Below are 20,511 nucleotides of genomic sequence, written 5' to 3'. Positions count from 1 at the left end.
TTTTGTTGAAATAAATGGATTACGCGGCGGTATTTTCCCGTTTCATATTGTCGCGGGTCAGGACTGTTTGGGTTTTGTTTGAAAGCTACGTTCTGTTGTTCCAGGCGGCAGCGCTACGGTTGCCATGGTTACAGGGTGACGCGGGCCCTCTCTGCTACTGTGTGTTTCCTGGGTGAGAGAGCGACTTTTTGTTGTTGTTGTTGTTGTGCTAAGCTAATAGGCAGAATCCTACAGGCATAGCCCTAAAGAATGTAGCCTCATGGGCAGTGTAGTCCGTGCTGCAGGGAGAATAGACTGATGGCAGTCTGTGAGCGCTCCATCAAGCAGAAACGGGAGATGGAAGCGTGTAAATATAATAATAACCACTGCAGCCAAGAAGAGTGCCTGACGAGCCCAGTTGTAAGCTATTAAGACTTGACTGTACACTGTGTTCGTGTTTTCCTCCAAAACAATAAGTTCCGTTGGAGCAGCCTTTCAATGCCTCTCTCTGTCTCTTGCTAGCAAACTTGACCCAGGCAACAAAGTAAAGCTATTTTTTTCGGCTATGAGCCCGACACGGAACCCGACATATTCGCCAGAGGTCCCTTTACTATGGTTCGGAGCCGCGGACCTTAAGTAATAGTAATAAATCACATTCATGTAGTTGTAAACAGCATGATAATATATTAAGTAATCCAAAGTATTCAGAATACGTTACTCTAATTGAGTAACGTAACGGAATACGTTACAAAATACATTTGGGGCATGTATTCTGTGATCTGTAGTGGAATACATTTTAAAAGTAACCTTCCCAAATTCAAATTCATATTTTATTTGTCACATACACAGTCATACACAGTAGGATATGCAGTGAAATGCTTAGACAACTGCTCGTGACCTAAAATAAAAGACTATGAATAGGATAGGAAATAAATATCCTATTCTACTGCAATTATGCAATCTGCATAACTGCAGTAAGTGCAGTAAGTGGTTTTTGATGGAATTTTACTGCTTTTTCAGCAGAGCATCATACATAGTGTTTCTCACAACTGTAATGAATTGTAGTGGCACAAACATTTCTAGGACTTTTTTTTGTATGTGTCTCCTGATGGGCTGGATCCAGTTTATTTCTCTTATATGTATTTTCTCTCTATTAATGGGAGTTTTTTATTTGGAAACGGCAGTGCTTAGTGGCCAGCTTATTTTTGGCAGGAAGAGAACCTGGGTGTATATGGACTTGATAGAATGTCTGAGCATTTATGAATTATCATCACAACAACAGTAACTACCAATGATACCATGGCAATGATTGAAAATAACTTTAACTATCTATTATTTATATTTATTTATATATCTAGCTATCTTGAAATAAGCTCAACTGTCCTGAATCCCTTCCTACATTTGAAATTGTACATTTGATTTAAATTCCCAACTCCCGGTACAGCCGAAAATCATGCTTTTGTTTTGAAGGGAATTAGACGGAAGTTGTTTGCTGTGTTTGGATGTTTAACTTGACTTTAGCTAGTTGGAGCGAGCCTATGCTTGACACACTTACCCACACCATACGCATACACAGTGTCGCGGCCTCTCCCCGAGCTTGTTCCGAGATTACGCCGCTTTCATCGGTTAGACAAACTAACGAATCGCCGGTGAAAGACTGACTCTCCCCCCGCCCTGCGCTGTGTGTGACGCTGGTTAGCTCCGGTACAAGCTGGGAATCTGTTTTATTTAACAATTACATGACGACTTGTTCTCCGTACGGTTGCGGGGGGGGGGGGACGCTTGTTAGCAGGGCTGAGATTTTAGGCATTTTAAAGTTGCACCGTGGGTGCATACAGGCCACAACACCTCTAGCTAACTGAGTAACTTGATAAGGGACAGACAACATCTTGGGCGTCTGTGTTTGTTTCGGTGAAGCCGCGGAGGTCTCCAGCAGCAGCCATGGCAGGGACACGGACAGCTGCTCTGCTGGTCCTGGTGTGTTTACACTTCCATCGCTCCAGCTCTTTCAACCTGGATGTGGATAATCCCTACATATATCTCGGACCCGAGGGGAGCTACTTCGGCTTTTCGGTGGACTTCTTTAAGCCTTCAAACAACCTACAGTAAGATTTGTAGCAGAGTAGATGGTTATGGTAATGATGGTGATGGAGAAGCGCCTGTTCAATGTAACCTTTGGTTTGCTTTACTTTACATTATATATGCTTCTGTTAAAGTACTTTACTAAAGTTTTACACTTGGACCCTTTTCTTTTTTAGTGACAAGTTCTGAGTTGTTAAATCTTAAAAACATATTACTATGACAACAAATTAGAAGACAGTCCATTAACAGCAGTCCATTAACTTTTAACTTTTACTTCAGTTCTTTATTAACCAAATTGTAAGGGCATAACTTTCAAGAAAAGGTTTTCTCTGTTCACAGCTACACCAGCTGTAACTTTATTTAAAACACAGACAAACAGGAACAGTGCCCAGAGGCCATGTAGGCTTGTTGCTCTAAACTCTTGTCTACTGAAGCAGTGGATATCCATGGTTATCCAGTTTTACTGAAGTGAAAGTAGTTCTCTCAAAAGAACACTACTGATCTAGTTGTTTTCAGACTCTTTTTGTTTAGTTAATTTACATCATTAACAGACTAAGTGCAGTCCCAAAATAGTGCCGATGCCCTCAGTCATAGAGGAGGTTTAACCTGAGGTGCATTTAAATTGTGTTTCCCATATTGTCAAGTGTCATAAAATTTCCTGAAAAACGTTTTAAAAAAAATTCCCTGGAGTGTGTGAGATATCCTAATAACAGTCTTATCATCTGCCTTGATGCTTCCTGGTCTTGTTTCTTGCTGTATCTTTAGAGTGTCTGCATGAAATGATAGCAAAAAGCTGCCTGTCATCCTCTCTCCCTGCACAGAGTTTCTGCAGCAGTTTTGTAGATGCACATTAACAAACTTGCACCGTGCTACTTTTTATGTATATTAAGAAAACAGGTTTTTTTCCCCAGACATCTTTAAAACATCATCCTATAACCCATACCCCAGTTGTTCATTTTTTTGTGTGTGTTAAATCAATTCTTGTGGATTTCATTCCTTGTTCAACTAAACATATATCAGTAGGTACCCAGGAAAATGTCACTTTATTGCAGATAACTCCCTCAGAGCAGAGCCCTGTTGACCTTGGTACAGGAACATACTCAGATTCTGTAACTTTGTGTTTTAACTTAGTATCTAAAACCACTATGCTGTGTAGAGAAACATCGATTGCCTGCCATTTCTCCATATTTGAAAAAATATCAGAGGAATGTTGCAGTCTCATGTGACAATAGACTGACAGAGCGGACAGACAGTTAGAGACTTTCATCTACAGTAGCCTGAAAAACATTGAATCCTTTTAGTAACACTAATTAGATCAGCACTGAAATTCACTGCTCATATTACAGTTATTGCCATGGTCAGAGGGGATTTGTATAATATGATATCAGGACTGAAGCTGGCTGACCATGGCTTAATAATGTAAATATTTCCTTATACAGAACACGGTCACTGTGAGACTCGTTTGGTTCTAGTTATTAAAAAGGAACTATACATCTTTTTTTCCTCACAGGGCCTAATGCATATCAAGCATTTTGGTTTACTGAACCCAGAAGTGACTGTGGTTAGATGATAGGGTGGAATGATAAGTTGTTGCTAGGAAACGTCATCTATAAACCATATGGGTTGAATGCACAGTTACAGATGCCTACTAACTAGTGCTAAATAACAGACAGACACTACAATTTCACTCACCAAAACTGAATCACAAACCTCTTAGATGCTCCGTACCACACCCATGTCGTCAACAGTTGTTTAAACATAGTGACTCCAGTTAGTGAAGCTGAAACCCAGCGGGTACCAATCAGCTACAGCTAAACATGTTGTCAGCATTCAGATGGATGAGTTATGAAAATAAATACAAATTCCCTCATACTAGAATTGTTATGAAGGTGGACACTCTCCACGGAGGCCAAAAACAATTTTTACACCAGGCTGTAAACAGGCCTTGTAATGCATCTATGGGCACTGTCTCACATTTAGAGCTATATATTGTGTTAAATAAAAAAGGTGTTACAAACAATAAGCTACGCTAAGTTCAGGCTATCATTCAATTTTTATTAGCTAGTTTGAGGCAGCAGTAGTGGCTGGAAGCTAAAAAAAAAACCCCAGCGTAACAATGTGTGGCCTGCAGTAATTACACGTATTGAGAGATCACTTGATTTGTAGCTGTTTTCCTGTTGTTGTTTTACTTTTATTCTACTGACTGTGGTTCCTGTCAGCTTTTAAAGCAACCACATCAATCAGTACAACCACCTCGGTCTCACTGAACCAGCAGCCTTTTAGCACGGCAGTGCTTAACGAATTAAAAGTATTCATTCGTTTTATAAGTGGTCAATACATTAGGTAGTGAAAACAGTTGAAAAGGAAAAATGTCCACTGAATGGCTCTTTATAAACAAATCCTGTTTCGCACTGCAGGGAAACCTTAATGCTTTGAACAAAGACCAACTGTTCACATGAAAACTGTTGGCTGTCTCTTGCAGCATCGCTACAAGCAGCCAAATTATGTTTTGTATTGCTGAGGAAATTTGTCATGTTACTGCAGCATCTACAGACGGGAGATGATCTGTGTTTCATATGTTTATTATATTAAGAACTAGTCAGTAGGGCATGTTCCAGGCAATGATACTTTTGGACAAACACTCACTGTTGCAGCACTGTGTAGACCTCTTTAAAGGGACACCAATACTACATATGAAGGTCATTGTACCAGTCTTGGTCAGTAGTACCGATAATATCATCTTGTGGTACTCTGGGTGTAGATTTGTAGTCCTGTGTGATTTATGCAGAGTAGAGACGACAACACTGGAAGAAATGAGCAGGTTGAAGATAAAAGCAGCATCCAGTGTTTTCTTTCTTTTCTTTTTAAATTTAGTTTGAACCGTATTAGAGACTAAAGTTCTGCTTTCATCACAGACTTCCTGGGGAGTATGAGTCTTTTGAGGAACTCCTCTACTTAAGATTTAACTGGATGAACCAGAGTTTAAAGTTCTGTGAGATGGTTAGATCCCCAGAAAGTCCTTGCTTTGGTGCTAGATAGTGTGTATTAGTTCACTGTTCTTCAGTAAATTGAACACACGGCTGAACTCTTGGCCTTTTTATGCATTAATGCATATCCTTATGCTAACAATATCAATCTCAGTGCTAAATATAAAAACCTGCCTGAAATGTGCTGTTGTTGGTATTACTTACACCACAAAGTTGGACAGTGATGACGCCCTGACTATGAGAAGATGGGGAAAATCCCACTACCTCATCACTGCGCCTCAGAACCTGAGCGATATTGAATTGAATTAAAAACAAAAACAAACAAACTGTATTTATTGGCTGTTATAAATATCATTGTGGGTATATCAACAAATAGCCAGAATTAACCAATATATTAACCCTGTCTATTTATCTATCAAGAAATATACATATTCGTATAGCTAATATGCACATTGCATATCCATATGCAAGTATTTGATGAGTTCTTACTCACAGACTTTCCTCATATCGAGTTCATTCACAGAAATTACTATGGCAGTAAAGCTCCCATACTTTGAAACACCAGCTGACTCATGTATGCACAGATTTTTAGACTGAGGTGGTAACAGATGACTGAAAGATTAAGCTTTGTTTCCTAAGCTGAATGAGACACAGTTTAGCCTCTCTTGGTCAAAAAGCCACAAATGCTCTCATGTAGTAATTATACTACATGAGAGCATTTGTGGCTTTTTCTGTATGAGTTGGTGGCTGTTTGTGTTACGGAATAACGTCCTCTCCTCTCCTCAGGTCAGACGTTCTGATTGGAGCTCCTCGAGCTAACATGTCTGCGGACAGCATTGTGGAGAGAGGAGCAGTGTACAGCTGCCCCTGGGGCAGATCCAGCGCCTGTCAGCAGCTGGTGTTTGACAACAAAGGTACCAGAAGACCCCTTAGTTTGGTTAAAACCTCTTCCCCATCACCTTAGGGTGGGTTTAACCTTCAGTATCTCTCCCTCCTTTAATGAAAACCACTTAGAATTTACATTTTAATTCCAGACCATGATAGATATCATGAACAGTTTTCAGTAAGCATATTACTGATTGAATACTGAGGGTTCAGCTCAGCCTGTTTCTGTTGTTTTCATGCTAAGACGCATTCAGGAATGTGCGTTGAAGCAGAATGTGTGTGGACTCGTCCATGTACTGGGAGTGACTGACAAACTGCTGCCTCCTTCTGTTTATCCATGTTGCAATCATCTCTCTCCAGCATTGATCATAATTTAGTAATTTCCTGTTTCTCTTTGATTGTGAAAGGCCAGATGAGCAGAGCACTGTCTTCACTGTAAATATTTACACAGTGATAAACAGTTAGAATTTGGTAATGTTCTGTGATGTGGGTATTAATCCCTTTATTGTCTTCGTAGAATTTCAGTCATTTTTTTTCTGTGAGGCAGCAGCACCCACACGTTCCAGGAATCCTGGAAGCTTCACACAATAAAATGTCCTTTTCTTAGGTGCAAATGGTGATTATTTCCTTTATATGTGAATGAAATGATTATGAAGAACAGCAGAAGTTGTCAAGGAAATGTTTTTGGTCATGTCTGTTGTTTTTACCAGGGGAAGCCAAAGTTACTCACTTTCAGAGAATATGTGGCATTTTGGATCTATAAATGAGTAAATCTGTGTTTCACAGACTTTTCTGACTACCCCAAATGTGATCCAGAGCTTTAAATGTTCTCGAGTACTAATTAATCTGTGTTTTTGGCTAAAAACTGCTGTACACTGGTATCAAAAATAGCGGATAAACTGAAACTGACACTAGCTGGTGAACCATTGACCCACTCAAGAACCGTAATTTCTCTCAGGAGCTTAAAGAGAGTTCATATTGAGCTAAGATCTACCTAATAGTCTTATTGTCAATGAATAAGAGCTAATGAAGCTAAATGGCTAAAATAATGAATTCTACCTGTTTCTACAGAAAATGTTTTGAAAATGCAGAGCTGATAATATGTTTGCTTTGAAATAAAACAATGCTTATGTCCTCTTATAGTTTTACTTAAAGGGGCTGTTCTTGCGCATGAAATGCTACCATTCTGCATGGTGATTGGTCAGTTAGAGGTTAGTGACAGAACAAACTCACTTCATGGATTCTTTTCTCCTTCCTTTCAAGCGGAAACAAACATGTATAAAGAAGCAATTGATTTTTGTGGTCGAATGAAAATTCCTTAGAAAATTTTCAGCTGATTTCTCACATCATGCCAGAACTCAGAATGGCAAAGTGGGACTTGTTTCGGTGTCATTCTTGAGACTCATGGGATTGCATCTATTTTCATAAGCCCGTCTGTCAAAACCATAATAAAAATGTCTACAATAAAACCATTTCCTTCCCTTATGAAACCAGAGGTTCAGATGGGTGTTCTTGAGTATTTAAATGTAAAAAAGGGAACTGTGTGTTAACTTTTTGTCCAGCAGACGTTTATGTTGCTGTCAGCTTTGCATACATGAAGTGTACATTTTTAAAGTCTCCTCTCTAGGCTTAAAGCCTATGTGACATTTGAAAGGTAAACAAAGAAAAGTTTTATAAGAAATCGTATCCGTTTTTGTTTTGTTTTTCCCTCCAGCCATGTTGGTGCCTGATGTTTTGCAAAAGTTGTACCATCTCCAAGCTTCTTCTTGGGAGATGATGTGCTCAGATGTGAACACACCTTCTTACTGGCTGACACATTTCATTTAATTTAATCATTTGACTTCTGCCTGCTGTTCTGTCTGGATGTCCTCCTTAATGATTCAGACTGGGAGGTGGTCGGTTGGCTGTAAGAACCTATAAGTGTGTTGTTGTTAAAAGTATTACATTCAGATGTCTTGTTACTTTTGACAACTTAAGAAGGACAAGCTGTGGTGTGTTCACCACTGACTTTAAAGCAGGAAGAATCACACCTCTGAATGCTGCGACACCCAGCACAACACTAGTGGTTTAAATTGCTTTAAATGTAAACTGGGTGTGTAGCTGGTTTATCGCTGGTGTTACCAAGGTCTCTTTGAGTGTCAACAGTATTGTGTCATATAAAGATTTGAAAGATGTCTATAAGTCTTTCAAAACAGAACTTATCCTCTGGTGAAACAGTGCAGTCACAGTGTTTCCAAATCACTGGTGACTGCACGCATTGACAGACATGATTTATAGTTTTCATAACGGGGCTGGGTAACTGTGGCTATATGATTAACTTTTCCTGCTAGCTTTCATTTTTTAAGAGTAGGTGTTAAATGAGTGACTGTCATCTTTTAGAGTGTAGGTTTAATGTCTTCTACACACTGGAGTGAAATACAAAAACACACCTAAAGATCCAAGGGAGAAAAATGGCAGGCACAGGAGAGCAAAGACAAGCCAGGTGTTGATGTTAGCTGAACAGTATGCTTGGGGCAATTGAGTTCATGTAGCAACCAAATCAAATCACTTTTATTGTCACATCACATGTGCAGGTACATTGGTACAGCACATGTGAGTGAAATTCTTGTGTGCGAGCTTCACAAGCAACAGAGTTGTGCAAAATACAATAACATAAACAGGCAAAATATACGAATGGCTAAATCTGAAACTAATAAATATATGTACAATATATATAATAGTATATGCTGACACTGACACATGCTCTAATAATGATGGCAAAGCACTGACTGACCAAAGCGATGAATAAACTTCTTTTTGGGTGCTTTGTGTTTTAAGCTATGTTTTTATGCACATTCTTAATTTGAGTTTAAGATATACCTAAGCTGAAATGTACAAGTCTTTTAAAGTCTAAAAAAACCACCCCTCTTAATCTATAAAAGCAAAGTGTGACAAAGTGCAGTGGAAAGAAATGATGACGTATATGAAGCATGTGACCTCAAGTTCCACTGAAGCTCTAGCTCCACTAAAGATGTGCAAAAACATCACATGAAAAAACAGAAACGTCATATTTCCGTTGTCTTTTCTACATTTTTATCTGGCACTCTTTCAGTTATCTCTTTTTCTGCTGTGGTGTTGGGGTAACCAACCAGCTACCTTTGGGGTTTTTTTGACATAGTTGTTAAGATTGACATAGCAATAGTGAATTAAATTGGTGGGATGGGAAATTTGCATTTGGTAACTAAGGAAATTAATTTGTTTTTCTATGCTTACATTTGCCAAGAAATCTCCAGTATACATACCTAACATATTTTACCCTAAACTGGAACCACACTTTCTGCCAGTTCCATTAAAAGAGGACATGGAAGACAAAGCGGAATGAAGGAAGCATAAATAGCCGGAGACAGGGCAGTATGTGTTTCTTTGAGCGAGGCTGTGTAGTTGAGCTTGGTTGGTATTCTGTGGGAGACCTCAGCCATGAAAATAGGAAGTTAAAAAACAAACAAACCACACAACACTCCAAAACAGTGACGTCCCGCCCCCTCCAGCATGGCGTCAATATTGCCCGTGCACAAGCTCTTTGCAGACAAAGAATACATGCAGTATCGTGTTAAAGCAGAGTTCATGTTGCTTTCACCATTTAAACCAACAGCGAATATTCTCCCTCCTCCTTTGAAAAATCTGACACTGATGTTTGACACACTTTGAGTGGCACATGAATAAAAACTGAAATCTTCACTGCCACAGTTAATGAAACTGCTTTCATTTTCCAGTAAAATAATGTTAGACATTCAAAGTTAGAACCTACAATTTAGCTCTCTAAATTTCTTCTAAAAGCCACAAATGCCAAGGATTACATTTTGTGTTGATCAACAGAATTGCTTTTGCTGCTTTTATTTTGCATTCATAAAACTAATATAGAATAGTGCAGGATTTAGTTGGAAACCTGCAGACTTAAATACCTTCAGCCTTATTATAATTTGGCTTTTTGGCAGAAGTATTCAGTGCTATGTACTGTACGTATATCTGTCTTTAATCAACTGATTTTGGCCTGTAGCTCTACAGCACTGGAATACCTGCTGAACAGTTGGCTTCATGCAGCCTGCTGTTCCAGACCTCTTATGTCCATAAAAGGTAAATTTGTCTTACATAGCCTCAGTAAGTCTTGTAAAGCAGGCGCCTAGTGCAGGATGTTTACTTTTCAACTTGTTCAACTTCATCTCCTGATGTTACAGTCTAATTGATCAGCAAATTCCTTCCCATCTGCCTTAGAACAGGACACGGTCAGCACTGAGAGCCTGCAGGCTCGGACAGAAACCAAACATGTTCGGTGACACTCTTCTCTTTTGGTCGTAATGTAGTTAGTCAGTGGCCTAGTTATAATGCTGTGTGTGCACACACGTGTGAGTGTGTGTGCGCCCATGTGTGTGCTTTTCCCCACAATAGAGGCCTTTGTTGATGACCTGAGTAATTACTGGCCAAAAGCTTTACTGGACCAGAGAACAGAATTAACTGGAATTTGACTGTGTGTGTGTGATTGTGTGTGTCTGTCTCACAGTGACCCAGACTCAGCATTAATCTGTCCTGACTCTGGTTTTTTTCTTTTTTTGGGTTGTTTTATACTGTCTTCAAGAATATTGTGTACAGCAAATATATAATAGTTTTTATATATTTGCTTTTATGTGCAGCACATAAAATTAGGTCAGAGGTCATAGTAATGCTATTAATAATGCTCAATAGAGCTACTAAAAATGACAATAGGTTTTCAGAATGACAGGAACATGTCATCATAGGATGCTTTGTGTATAATTGATTCATTTTATTACAACATATGATGTTATGTACAGTAACTGGTTATAATCTAAACTATTTACTGAACAATGAAATGAATGCTGCTCACACTTTATCCATGTAAATAAAAATAAAATGTACTGAAAATGATCCCAGGTACAGTACAATGTGTTTCAACAGGATAAACTTTGCGGTTGTTTTTACTGCACTACAAACTTTTTAAAAGTACGAAGCACAAAACTTTTTAAAAAGAACAAAGAAAAAAAATGTGTAGAAAATACAAAACTTCCCCTAAAAGTGAGCTGAGAGCGAGTAAGTGAGCTGCCTTGGTGGAGGTTTGTTGTTCTCACCACGTGAATGTCGATAATAACAAATTTTTTGGTTAGCAAACAACAAACAGTGTCTGAGTTTGTTCCTTTTCAGATGGTAACTAGCTGGCAGGAAACAGTTGGCATCATGGCTCCTTGATTCACCACCATAATTACAGATTAGGTAAGACTGATGCAAGTTATTGCCAAACTGGGAAACTAATCCTTTTGTACTTCATCCCTCGTGTCCACTAGAGCACTCTTTTATCAACCAAACAGCTCTGAGAGTCAAAGAATTTGAATTTAGCTGGAACTGCCGAGGCTGGAGTTTCCCATCCTGGTGGGAAAATCCCAAACTGTCCGTGTGTAATATCTGCCCAGGCTTAAATATTTATCTGCTTATTGCTTGTAAATATTTATCTGATTTCTATGGGAGTCGTCCTTTTGTTTCACTAATTCGGAGCTCAGTCTGTTATTATGTTTTTGTTGTTTTGTTGTTTGTTTTTTCACTCCAGCTGGGAGCAGTCAAATGCCAGCTGTTGTCTCCTGACAGCATTCCTATTATACACACAGTATCAGTCAGTGAAACCTGTGGAATCACAGGCATGTGGATTTGTGTGTTATAGTCCTCAGAGTAACTGCTATTTACATTGTATATGTACAAAGCTATTATCACTGTAAGTAAAATTTTTTCATAATTCACATTTAAAACAGAGCTTTTAGTGACCCAAGTGCTGTACAAAGTATGTATGGCTACAGTATGTACACACACAAGAATGTCATTAAATGAAAAAGTAAAAAGTGGGCACAAAATACACAATTTAAGATGTTTGAAGCACCTCCATTGGGTTGTTTTGTTGAATGTTTTTCAATAATTTATTAAACATTGGTTATTCTGTGAAGATATAGTCAGATAATTTTGAGATTTTCAAGAACTTTGTTAAAGAGCAGTCGAAAAAGGCATGAAATGCTGCGATGGCACATACTGTCAGTGGTGTATAAGACTGTCATCAGTGTGCAAATGCCACTGTAAGGAAAAATGACGTATACTTTCTATTACATGGCATTACATAATTTAGATGTTGTAGTTCAAATCCTGTTGCTTGTATAAATAAACAGCAACTGTCCATATGCAGTACTGTGCGAAAGAAGGTCAGGATATCTGGACTCAAGAGCAGAAGTGCTGTTTGGTCTCTCAGTCATAGTGAGACCCACTTCTCATCAGCATTGGTGATTCTCTGTAGCTCGGTTGGTCATTTTGAAACAAAAACACTTGTGTGTTTGCTAAAGTGTGAGGTCTGTAATGAAATGTCTGATGCAGAATGTGAGTGGTCATAATGGGAATCATACAGCGGTCCACAGGTCCATGAAAAGATGACCTTCATAGGGAGACTGGGGAAATTTTGTAGCCTTTTAAAACATGCGTCATAGCACGTGGGATGTGCTTATGTGTAATGGAGAGGGTGGCTACGCCAGTCTTGAATTAAATAAAAAACAAAAACAGAAGGACCATTAAATTTCAGTGTGGTGTTCATCATTCAGTGCTTATTAGGAAAAACTGTGCTTAAGATGGTAATTAATGGTGTATGTTTGCAGTTGTAGTCATGCTGCGATCTGTCTGATTGTCTCCTGTTTTTCTTCCTGAAATACTCATCCTGTCTGTCCTTCTTTTAGGACACTGGAGATTTTCACAGCACTGCAGTCATTTATAGCCACAGCTGTGTATGTGTCATAAGTCTATCAGAATTCTAAGTTTATCCATGTTTGAATGGTGCGTGTTGGCAGGAAAAAAAACCATATGCTGCCCAAACGTTATTAAACATAGGTCAGAGCTTTCCCGTTGGAAAACTGCTGCACTAAACTTTTAACAAAGACTGTCCCATGTCACATTATAATTTACCAATCAGGAATCTTCCCTGATTAAGATGGAGTCCCGACAGTCGACCATTTATTTCATGTAGTTATTGTTCATTTGAAAAACCTGGACAGTTTTGTGCTGCTGCAGATTTTAAAAGGGGAAAACGGACATCTTGAGTATTAGTCCAAAATTTGTATTTGTGTGTTTAAAGATATTTTTCTGCTGCTTTATTTTGTGGCCGTTTCTTTTTTTACCATCGTTGTTCTCTAATTTAAATTGTTTAACAATGATCTTTTTCTTTTTGCAGACGAAAGGACGCGTGATGGGGCTAAGATGGAGTTTAAATCCAAACAATGGTTTGGAGCGTCAGTGCGATCTGATGGAGAACACATTCTGGTAAGAAACACGGCACGTAAAATGTCTGAGGAACAGCACTAACTTCATGCCTTGCCTCATGGACTTTCTGTCCAGAGTACCCAGAATGTTTTGTCTCACTGCCGTTTTTTTCTTCCTGCTGAAGTGAAGACCTCTGAACTTTTGGATTGTTCAATGTACTGATCTAGCATTTTCAAAATCCTACAATTCCTGGTTGTAGTATGCAGATGATTAAATGAATTATTTCCATGGTCAGTCCACACTTTCACATATCTGATTTGACCACAGGAGCTGCCCATTTAGAACCATTGTTTTGGGTAAATAAAGTGTGCCTTCTCCAGTGTAGGAGCCTCAGAGTTGTTCTAAAAATCCTGAAACCTTTGATCCAAACCTTTGTGGAAAGGTGAAGGACAGTACAGTGCATATAAGCTAAGAAAATAACACAGCGTCTCATTTTGTTTTCGTCCACTGTTCTTGTTTCATTGCGGTCGGATATGTCTTAAGGTTTTGCATCAGTTTGTGCCAGTGGTGGGTTCTCCACCACAACTGAAACAGAAAGGCTGAAAGGATACGCTACACCACCTTGCAAGAGTCCTCACAGTTAATGACTTAGAGGATGAAGCACAGTTTTACCAACAATCGACACCAACCATTTTTACACTGAACTAATATGTCGCTGGATTTGTTTTGTCTATGTGTGTATGCTCTGTAGGCGTGTGCTCCCCTTTACCAGTGGTCAACCTTAGGTGTCTCTGAGCGTGAGCCTGTGGGAACTTGTTACCTGAAGAAAGGAAACCAGGTGGTTGAATACTCGCCCTGCAGAACAGGTATGTTTGTTGCTTCCTGTCCTAGTATCTGCAGTGGAATTCTGTTCTTACCCCTCCCAGTTCAAGTGCATGATCTCAGCTACGGTGGCCACTGTAGGACAAACATATTTCAGAAAACATTTAGTCCGTTTTTCATAACAACCCGCAGCTGGACATGTTTCAATACTACATGTGCATTCTATATTTTAACATATTTGAGTAATATTGACACTTAGCAATACATTAGGAATAAGATAATAAGTGAGACATATTGTGCGATATTTTACATTTTTACCGTGGAGTTACCTCGAAAACTCTGCTCGCCGTTCATCTGTGATAAGCGCAGGCTGTCAGTCTGCTGTTTACCACAGCTGTCAGTATGATACAAGACAACGTGTCAGTGAAGCTCACTTCTGTTCAGTGACAGCGATACTGAGGTGAGTTTTTGAGGAATTTTTCTGTCAGCGCGTGCTGGTGGTTTTTGCTGCTGGAAGTGTTATTGAACTTGGGTACTTTTGAATAAACTCTCATACAATGTGAGAATGTAATCAAACTTCACGTCAGAAGTAAAGTGTGATTTTTAGCACACTCCAGCCCAACATTAGCCTATAACCAGCTGTTATTGTTTAGCTGGCTCATTCTCAGATATCCAGAGACTGGAGGGTCGCATTTTTAATTTGCTGTATAGTTTCAACTATGTCAGGAATAAATGAGCATGTTCATGCACATTTTCATGTTAGGGCTCTGACCTATGTTCAGTTCAGACTGAAGTAAGATCTTCAGTAAGGAGGAAAAGGATGAGGTGGAAATGAGGAAGGAGACAGCAGCAGAGTATGAGACTCATAATAAAATATTAAATAACCTCAAAAAATGACTTTTTTAGTTTTTTGTATTTAATAGATATTTAAGCAGTTAGTTTGTTAGTTTTTACCCCACTTTACAGCTGGGTGGCATGGACACCCAAGTTTGTCAGTGCGATAACTCCAGCATGAGGCAACGTAGGAATTCAGACCATAGGCACGTCTACTAAAAAGTCTTGAATGAGTTTGAATCTCAGTGACCTCGTCTTCAAGGTCAGGATAAGAGGTCACGCTTTCTGAAAATCTTGTCATCATATATCATCATATCCTTCTATTTGGTGCTTTATAATAAATTCTGCTATTTTATTTCTTCTCCAGATAAAAACTCACCAGAAGGGCAGGGCTTCTGCCAGGCTGGCTTCAGTGTCGATTTCCTTAAGGTAGGATTCACACACGCTGTCCCCAAATAACCTGTTTTGTAAATTGCCTCAAAGCGCTCATTGTCAACTACGTCAGGAGTTAGTGAGGCTGTCTGCAGTGCTGCTGCTCTTGGAAGTTAGGTGTCAGTACAAATGAACAAATGAGTACCTAATCCAATAGTAATGTTTAGATTAGTGTGTGAGATTGTTATTTTTTTTTATTTTTATCATCCCTTTAGTTTGTTTTTGTGGACAGTAAACAGGTGGAAGAAAATGTAGTTTTAAATGAGTGTATCTTAGTTTACCTAGTGCACCTTGTTTATATAGACAGGAAGCAGCATGAAGAGAGAGAGAAATCTGTCTGGGATATACAGGGTGGGCCATTTATATGGATACACCGTAATAACATGGGGATGGTTGGTGATATTAAAGATGTGTCACATGGCCCTCTTCCTATTGAAAAAAACAAAAGTTGTATCCAAGATGGCCGACTTCTAAATGGCCACCATGGTCACCACCCATCTTGAGGAGTTTGCCCCCTCACATATACTAATGTGCCACAAACAGGACTTTAATATCACCAACCATTCCCATGTTATTACGGTGTATCCGTATAAATGGCCCACCCTGTAGTTTTGCAGTTCAGAGCCACATCCAGGAAATTAAACATTGAGTTTTGCTGATTAATATTTGTTTAATCAACAAAACTCAACAACTTGCTGCTGGACGGTGATTTTAAACAAGTCAAGCCTCACACTGCTGGCGCTTCCATAAATGGTTCTGCATAACAGCATTTGCTCATAAAAGAAATTTCTCACAGCATTTTTCATGTAAGACAAGTTAATGAATTCAAAAACGAGTTTAAGTTATAGGATCACTGTAGTACTTAAGATGTATGCTTTGGAGATTCTCATAGCATCTTAATACTTCAGTGTCTGTGGGATGACATTCCTATAGATAAAGGCACGACCAAATGAGAGTTGGAGAAAACAGTGCACGCTGTGGAATGTTGTATACACTGCACAGTTAAGCGATTTTGAATCAGGAGATAAAAATGCAATAAGTCTTCAGTTGCAGCAGATTGTCCTTTCATCAACCATCAATTTGAGGTTTTTAGTTTAGTACAGCAGTGTCACATTCAGCTAGAATTCACTGCCTCTCTATTTGTTACAACATAATGCAAAATTAATAATGGTAGAAATGAAAGATTTGGGGCGAGGATATGATCCCAGTCAGGGGAGCATCTGTACTGAATCACTAGTTCAGTAAGTTGAACTGTTAACCCTTTGGAAAAGAATGTGTTTTTTTTACTATGAGACTGAGTAAGGAGTGCAAGACAAAATCTGGATTTTCCTTTCCCCTCTCCTTTTTTATGTCTTCAGAATGACAAAAGGGTGGTGGTGGGAGGACCTGGCAGCTTCTACTGGCAGGGTGAGTGTAACACTGACTTACGTGTAGGCGTTTGTGTGTGTGTTTCCTGCTGCCACCTTAAAGCAAGTGTGGTGACTCACACATGAAGACAAACAGTTCATTTCCAGGTCATCCAGCCAGCCCTGTTTTCACTGCCCCTCTCTCTGTTTTTAGTTCAGGGTGAACAGACAGAGACCGGCACCTTTTTATGAATGACAAGTAGTAACAAATAAGGCTATGACAGAGCATTCAGGCCGAACACTGTGTCAAAAAGGTGTTTGTATATCCCTCCACATCGTTGATAACATGGTCTGCTGCTCGATGAGGCTTTCAGCTGAGCTGTCAGTGGTTTTAAAAGCTGCTGGATCAGCATGAGCAGTGTGTGCTGTGTCACTGTGGGGTCTGGGGGCAAGAGAACATTTACTGTAACTGTATTTAAATATAGTTTTACGCTAGGTACTTTACCCCTTTCACGCATAGTGGTCACAACAGTGGACAGTTATTCAAGGCCTGTTTTTTGTATTTGTGTCAGTGTTGATGGTATACTTGCACATAAACCACTACATTGGAGACTGATGTGTCACTCCATACCCTGCCACCCACTCCAAAGGTGATGTTGTCCACCTAAGTGGACTTGTAAAAAAACTATTTGAAAAGTGCATGTTTAAAAAATCATGTTCAAAAATCTGTTTTTTCATGCCTAAAGATGAATAAAAATACTTAATAATAATAATAATAATAATAATAATAATTCATCAGAATCAGAAAGACTTTATTTATCCCCAAGGGGCAATTAACATACAACAGAGCAGCATGACGTTGAAGAACAGGACATGGCATAAACATGAAAGGGTTAAAGAAAGGTAGTTTTTCTGAGTCTATCCACTGGAATACAGAGTCATAACTATTGTTTTATAACTCTTAACTGAAGTGGACTTTGTATTCAAGTTCAAATTTGGTCCTAAAAACTGTTTTGCTTGTGAGCTGCATATAAAATTCATTTTAACTGTTGCAATTTTGATCAGCATGTGTGGTTGGAATTGAAGCACCCAGTTTTTTTTTTTTTCTACGTTGACAAAAAGTAACTCAGATTAAAAAATAATGAACAAAAGAAAAAGCTGTTATTATGATGTTGTCTGTAGCGTAGTTTTCACAGGTACAGTTGATCAGAATGTTAACAGCTATAGGAAAAAAAACACTGATCTCAACTTGTAGTTAACGGCATTACTCACTGCACCATCTCACTCTGGACCATAGCATGCATCATCGCACGCTTAAGATTTTAATGAGCAGGTAAAGCTATGAGGTGTGTGTGTGTCTGTCTGTCTTTCTATATCTGAGCAGCATTTTGTAATGTTTGTCTGGCCATCTGATATTAGAGGGTGTGACATGGATTATACCCCGAACGCTGAGTCAGTCACACAATTTTTTTTCCCCCCTTTATGGTCATAGTCTTCCTGCGCCTTCCTGTGTTAGCCTAATGATTGTTTCCTGTTGAGTCAGCACTCACAGTTACACACTCCACACTGTTGTTTCTGATTTGATAGCTGTTAATGCTGCGTCTCTGTGGCTCCTTTAATTACAAGTTGTATGTTTTTTGTTTTTTTCTCGACACCAAAAGTGCGTCAGCGTGTAAACACACATGTGAAAGAACTTTTTCTTTCTGCCCTTTACCTCCTTCACTTTTTTTCTGTTCCCCTAAATTGCTGGTGTTTTTTCACTTTTGTCTCTTGTGCTCTAACATTTTTCTTTTCCATCTTTTTTTCTCTCTTGCTCTCTATCCTCACTCTTTCCTTGTGTTCTGTCTTGCTTTGCTCTTCTTGTTCTCCTCCATGCCGTCTCCTCTGTCTTTTCTTCTTCTCTCTCCTCCTCTCTCTTCAGGTCAGCTGATCTCGGATGACGTCTCAGAGATTTTTACCCGCTTCACTAATGATTACTTCACCCGTTATGGAAACACGCTCTCCACCAAGTCAGCCAATGCCCAGTATGACGACAGTTATCTTGGTAACTACACAATCACGTACACACCTTCAGTCAGATTTTCATAACTTCTATGTTTATGTCTCAGAGCTCTTTGTTAACCAGTGGGTGGAATCCATCTTTTGCATGTAGTCTGTGATCATCATATTAGTGCTGGTCTACAAGCAGGACCTGGTATAAAGAGATAAAAAAAAAAAACCTGCTGCTTGAGTTTTTTTATGTGTAAAATAAATAACTGTCAAATATAAAACTATGAAAGCAAAGTTTAACAGTAAAGCATTTACACAAATTACAACGTTGCAGCTGCAAGCTTTGAGAACGATCCAAACACAGAGGATGAACTTTTCTAGTGTGTCTAGCTTTTGAGAATGTGCCTGTAAATTACAATATGTTTGAATTATATACACAAATTCTTATTTAGAGGTCCTTGTGCATCTTTAAACATTTTTTGAAACGATCAAACCCCAGAAAATTTGAACAGTTTGACCGAGAGACTCTGTGATTGTGTTCACAGGATACTCTGTGACAGTTGCAGACTTCAATGGCGATGGAAAGGACGGTAAGAGGGATAATGAAGGGGATTTATATAATGCAAGTGTACTGCAAATACACCAGTGTGAAATGTTCACACAGTTTTCACACACTTATAAAGAAAAGGCTCGGAGTGAGTTGAATTAATTGCTCTGTTTTTTAAAGGCAGTGTCCCGTGGACGCCCAGCTTCCCTTTTAAAGCCACAGTAAATGTAACAGTGTTGGGTTTTTTGATTTTCATATAAACCAAGTCAATGGCATAATTATAACAGCAATATTTGAAGCAATAGCAAAAAAAGTCACATCTGTAGTTAGATGATAACCAGTCTGTTAGTGTCTATCTGTTCAACTTTTTATGCTTCCACAGATTTTGTGACTGGAGTACCGAGGGGGGAGAAGGCGCTGGGTTATGTAAGTGTTACAAGCTCACACACACTTCTCAATGTTTGAACTATGCCAAGTTACGGCTGTTGTCCTAGAGCTTCCATAGTGCAGGACATGCATATTATCCAGTCAGTCTGTGGTCAGAGAGTGTACCTACCTCAGGGCTTTAGGCAGAGTGCTTCATAGCATCTAACCAACAATTATCAGCTAGTGCTCTGCTTCAGATATTCACTGTCAGTCTTCTCAAGCTCAAGCTGTGATTGGATGATTGGTGGTTTCTCTTCATCTAGTTGTATAACAATTTAAAGCAAACCGTTATTGAGAGTTCAGAGTTTCAGTTACAAAGACTAACTTCAATTCTTCTTATGTTCATTACATATGGTTAGAGTAATAAACCCACACTTTAAAGACTTAAGATTTTTTTTCATTAGGAAACATAAGCTTGCTGTTAAATATTAATCATTGTGGCTTCATATTGCATTGCAAATAAAACACAGAGAAAAATAAGCTAAAAATACAGCACTGTCTACAGCACCATGTGTATCCGGTCGTTAAGTGATGACGTGACGAATCCTACTTCCGGGCCTAAAGTAGTCTGCGTTTAATATGGCTTTTGTGTTGTTAACATGTTTAATGTTATGTATTTTCTTCTATTTGATCTCAAAAAGCTCCTAAAACAGTCAGTGATCACTGTTGACCTCCCTCGGCTTTTATTACCGCTAATCATTTATTTAAGCTCAGCTTTTAAAACCATAGGATGTAACTACAGCCCAGCCCATGCAGCAGTATATGAATGAATAACCTCGTATTGTGGATGGATTATCTCAGTTGTTCTCCTGGCTGAAGTTTGGTCCTTTTACAGCATCCTGCCATGCGATTACATTTGTTCCTGACCACCGAGAACACTCACGTTAACTTTTATCGAGTGGAAAAAAAG

General features: G+C 39.0%; 1 protein-coding gene across 2 annotated transcripts in view; it reads left to right on the top strand.

The window, feature by feature from the left end:
• Positions 1–20,511, top strand: part of itgav (integrin, alpha V) — a 51,906-nt gene that overhangs the window by 14,356 nt on the left and 17,039 nt on the right. Inside the window, exons 1-9 of one of the 2 annotated variants that reach the window (XM_026143871.2) lie at positions 1,520–2,084; positions 5,835–5,962; positions 13,177–13,265; positions 13,957–14,071; positions 15,229–15,290; positions 16,652–16,700; positions 18,561–18,683; positions 19,174–19,218; positions 19,558–19,601. In XM_026143871.2, the coding sequence (XP_025999656.2) occupies positions 1,921–2,084; positions 5,835–5,962; positions 13,177–13,265; positions 13,957–14,071; positions 15,229–15,290; positions 16,652–16,700; positions 18,561–18,683; positions 19,174–19,218; positions 19,558–19,601 (819 nt within the window). In that variant the 5' untranslated portion in view covers positions 1,520–1,920. Of the gene's footprint in view, positions 1–1,519; positions 2,085–5,834; positions 5,963–13,176; positions 13,266–13,956; positions 14,072–15,228; positions 15,291–16,651; positions 16,701–18,560; positions 18,684–19,173; positions 19,219–19,557; positions 19,602–20,511 lie in introns of those variants that run through there. The other variant, XM_080290807.1, reaches the window with a different exon arrangement.

Source organism: Astatotilapia calliptera, chromosome 16 (assembly GCF_964374335.1).
Source record: "Astatotilapia calliptera chromosome 16, fAstCal68.1, whole genome shotgun sequence".
Classification (NCBI taxonomy): domain Eukaryota; kingdom Metazoa; phylum Chordata; class Actinopteri; order Cichliformes; family Cichlidae; genus Astatotilapia; species Astatotilapia calliptera.
The sequence above is the reverse complement of the archived record's forward strand: the minus strand, read 5'-3'. Positions and strand labels throughout refer to the sequence as shown.